Consider the following 2416-nt stretch of genomic DNA (forward strand, 5'->3'; position numbering starts at 1 on the left):
GGAGGGCGGAGAGGAGGCGGGCCGGGGGCGTGCAGGGCGTGCAGGGCGTGCCGGCTCTGGTGGGCGTGGGGACCGCTGGGCTTTGGCCCTTGCGGGCAGAGGAGGGAGGGCTTGGTTCAGGGGCTCACCGGCACCCTCTGGCCTTGTGGGAGAGCGCAGGTAGTGAGGAGGCCTCCGGGGGTGGTGCCACCCTGCCCGTGAGGGCCACGGACCCGTCACGCTCCCACCCTCGTGGCACCGTTGGTTGGACCTGAGTCCACGCAGTGGTGACCCAGGCCACACCCGCCTTCTCTGGGGAGAGCAAGGCCGCCCTTGTCGCCCAGTGCTCTCTTGTCACAGAAGAGGACAGAAGTCCCAGCACAGGACTGCCCTCGGGACTGAGTGCCGGCCCAGGGAAGTCAGGCCCCAGCTAGGGCTGTCCGTCTGCGCCGAGGATCTTGGCTCCAAGGATCTTGGCGCCGAGGGTCTTGGCTCCAAGATCCCTGCGGTCTGCTCAGGCCCAAGAAGCTGCTGCTAGGCACAGGCTGGACACCGGGTCCCCTTCCCTCCTGTCCCACCTCCACATCCGGACAGAGGGGCAGTAGGACGCAACAGGAAGCATCCGCTGCATCACTCGGTGGATGGTTGGGTGTGGGCAGACCTCTCCTCCCGCCATTCCAGCCCCCTCTGCCTCCACAGGCAAAGAAGTCGGCCAAGAAGTCTCAGCTGCCAAGCACCGAGCCCGTGAGGAAGCCTGGCCAGAAGGAGAAGCGGGGGCGACCCGAGGAGAAGCCGCGAGCCAGGTGGGCTCCCGCCCCCGCCGCAGGATAGGGTCTGATTTGAACCCAGCCTAGAGCTGGAGCCAGGGGAAGGTGTCAGGCCCTGGGGCCTATGCAGTGTGGCTGGGGTCCTCACAGACCAGGGATCTCACTGGGTGATCCTGCCCCTGGGACACTTGGCAGTCTCTGGGGAGGACGTGTGGGTGTCAGGGCTCAGGGTGCTCCAGACACATAGGGCCAGCGACGCTGCCCACCCTGAGAAGGACCTGGGCCTGATGCCACACGCCAAGGTGAGAGACCGCCACAGCCCGCTGAGGTGTGGAGCGGGGCCTCTCCCACCCTTTCCAAAGGGGTTCCAGCCCCAGCAAGCAGCCTGCCCATCAGGGACTGTGGGCGTAGTAGTGAGCAACACGTGGGTCTGGGCCTCGACGACACGTCTGGCCCCACCAACAAGCGCTAGCGCCTGCTCAGAACTCGCTTTCTGGGTTTCACGTCACCAACCCTGTGCCTGCATAGAAAGGAAGGGATTTCTAGATGTCACACTTTTGCTTGTGAGGGCCAGAGGGAGGGCTGATGCCAGAGTCACCTGAGGCCTGCAGCTCCCCCAGCCTCTGTCCTGGGCCCAGGTGGTAAGGGACCAGCCTGGACCCCTCCTGGGCCCCAGCCGCCAGGCTTCTAAGGTTTTCCTGCATGGTGGGCATGGGTCCACCCGCAGGTACTGGCCCTCAGTGAGAGTGTGGCAGTGGCCAGGCTGCCTGCACATGGCCAGTCCATCTGAGGGGGTTGCTCTCTGTAGGCCCATGAAGGTGGAGCGAGCCCGGAAGCGATCCGAAGGGTTCCAGGTGGACAGGAAGATGGAGAAGAAGAGAGGTGAGGGGCAGCCGCCCAGCCCCACTCAAAGCCTGGGGTGGCCGGGGCTGACAGGGAGGCTGTGGTTTAGATGGTCTTCTGAGGCAGGACCCCAGGGGGTGGGGGCTGGGTTGGACCCAGCAGGTGGGCAGACACGGGCCTGTCGGCTCCTCCAGGGGGGTCTCGGGCCACCGTGCCCCAGTTGGCCTCCTGCGGCCTGGGCCTCCCCCCAGCTCAGGCCTAGCGGTGCTGTCTCCCCTGGCCCAGAACCTTCTGTGGAGGAGAAGCTTCAAAAGCTGCACAGTGAGATCAAGTTCGCTTTGAAGGTCGACAACCCGGTAAGACCCTCCTAGGAGCCTCAGGAGTCACAGCTCAGCCATTTCCCGCCACCTTCTAGCTGGGGCTCCCTTATTCTTGGAAAACGGGCAAATCCAGGGACCCATGCATGGGGGGAGTCCTTGTTCCCGTCTCATGCGCAAGTGGGGTCTCCCTGAGGGGCGTTCGACTTTCCCAGCAGATGGTGCCACGGTGGTCCCGAGCCCCTCAAGTGTCCACGTGTTCCCAGAGCCCCCCTCAGCCAGGCGGGGAGGCGCCCGGTCCTGCAGATTCAGCCTGCCCAGGGCATCCTCCGCTCTGCCGGGCCTTGGGACGTCTCGGCCAGGCTGTCCCCCTCACTTCCACCGCCTGTAGGATGTGAAGCGCTGTCTGAATGCACTGGAGGAGCTGGGGACCCTGCAGGTGACCTCTCAGATCCTCCAAAAGAACACAGACGTGGTGGCCACGCTGAAGAAGGTACGGTGGGGCTTGGA

At 65.1% G+C, this 2416-nt stretch overlaps 1 protein-coding gene across 1 annotated transcript in view; it reads left to right on the top strand.

The window, feature by feature from the left end:
- HDGFL2 (HDGF like 2) overlaps positions 1 to 2416 on the top strand; it is a 14812-nt gene that overhangs the window by 9601 nt on the left and 2795 nt on the right. Inside the window, exons 7-10 of the mRNA XM_021711619.1 lie at positions 679 to 782; positions 1555 to 1628; positions 1875 to 1945; positions 2298 to 2399. Of these exons, the coding sequence (XP_021567294.1) occupies positions 679 to 782; positions 1555 to 1628; positions 1875 to 1945; positions 2298 to 2399 (351 nt within the window). The remainder of the gene's footprint in view (positions 1 to 678; positions 783 to 1554; positions 1629 to 1874; positions 1946 to 2297; positions 2400 to 2416) is intronic.

Source organism: Carlito syrichta, unplaced genomic scaffold, assembly GCF_000164805.1.
Source record: "Carlito syrichta isolate Samal-C Ts95f unplaced genomic scaffold, Tarsius_syrichta-2.0.1 Scaffold84696, whole genome shotgun sequence".
Taxonomy (NCBI): Eukaryota; Metazoa; Chordata; class Mammalia; order Primates; family Tarsiidae; genus Carlito; species Carlito syrichta.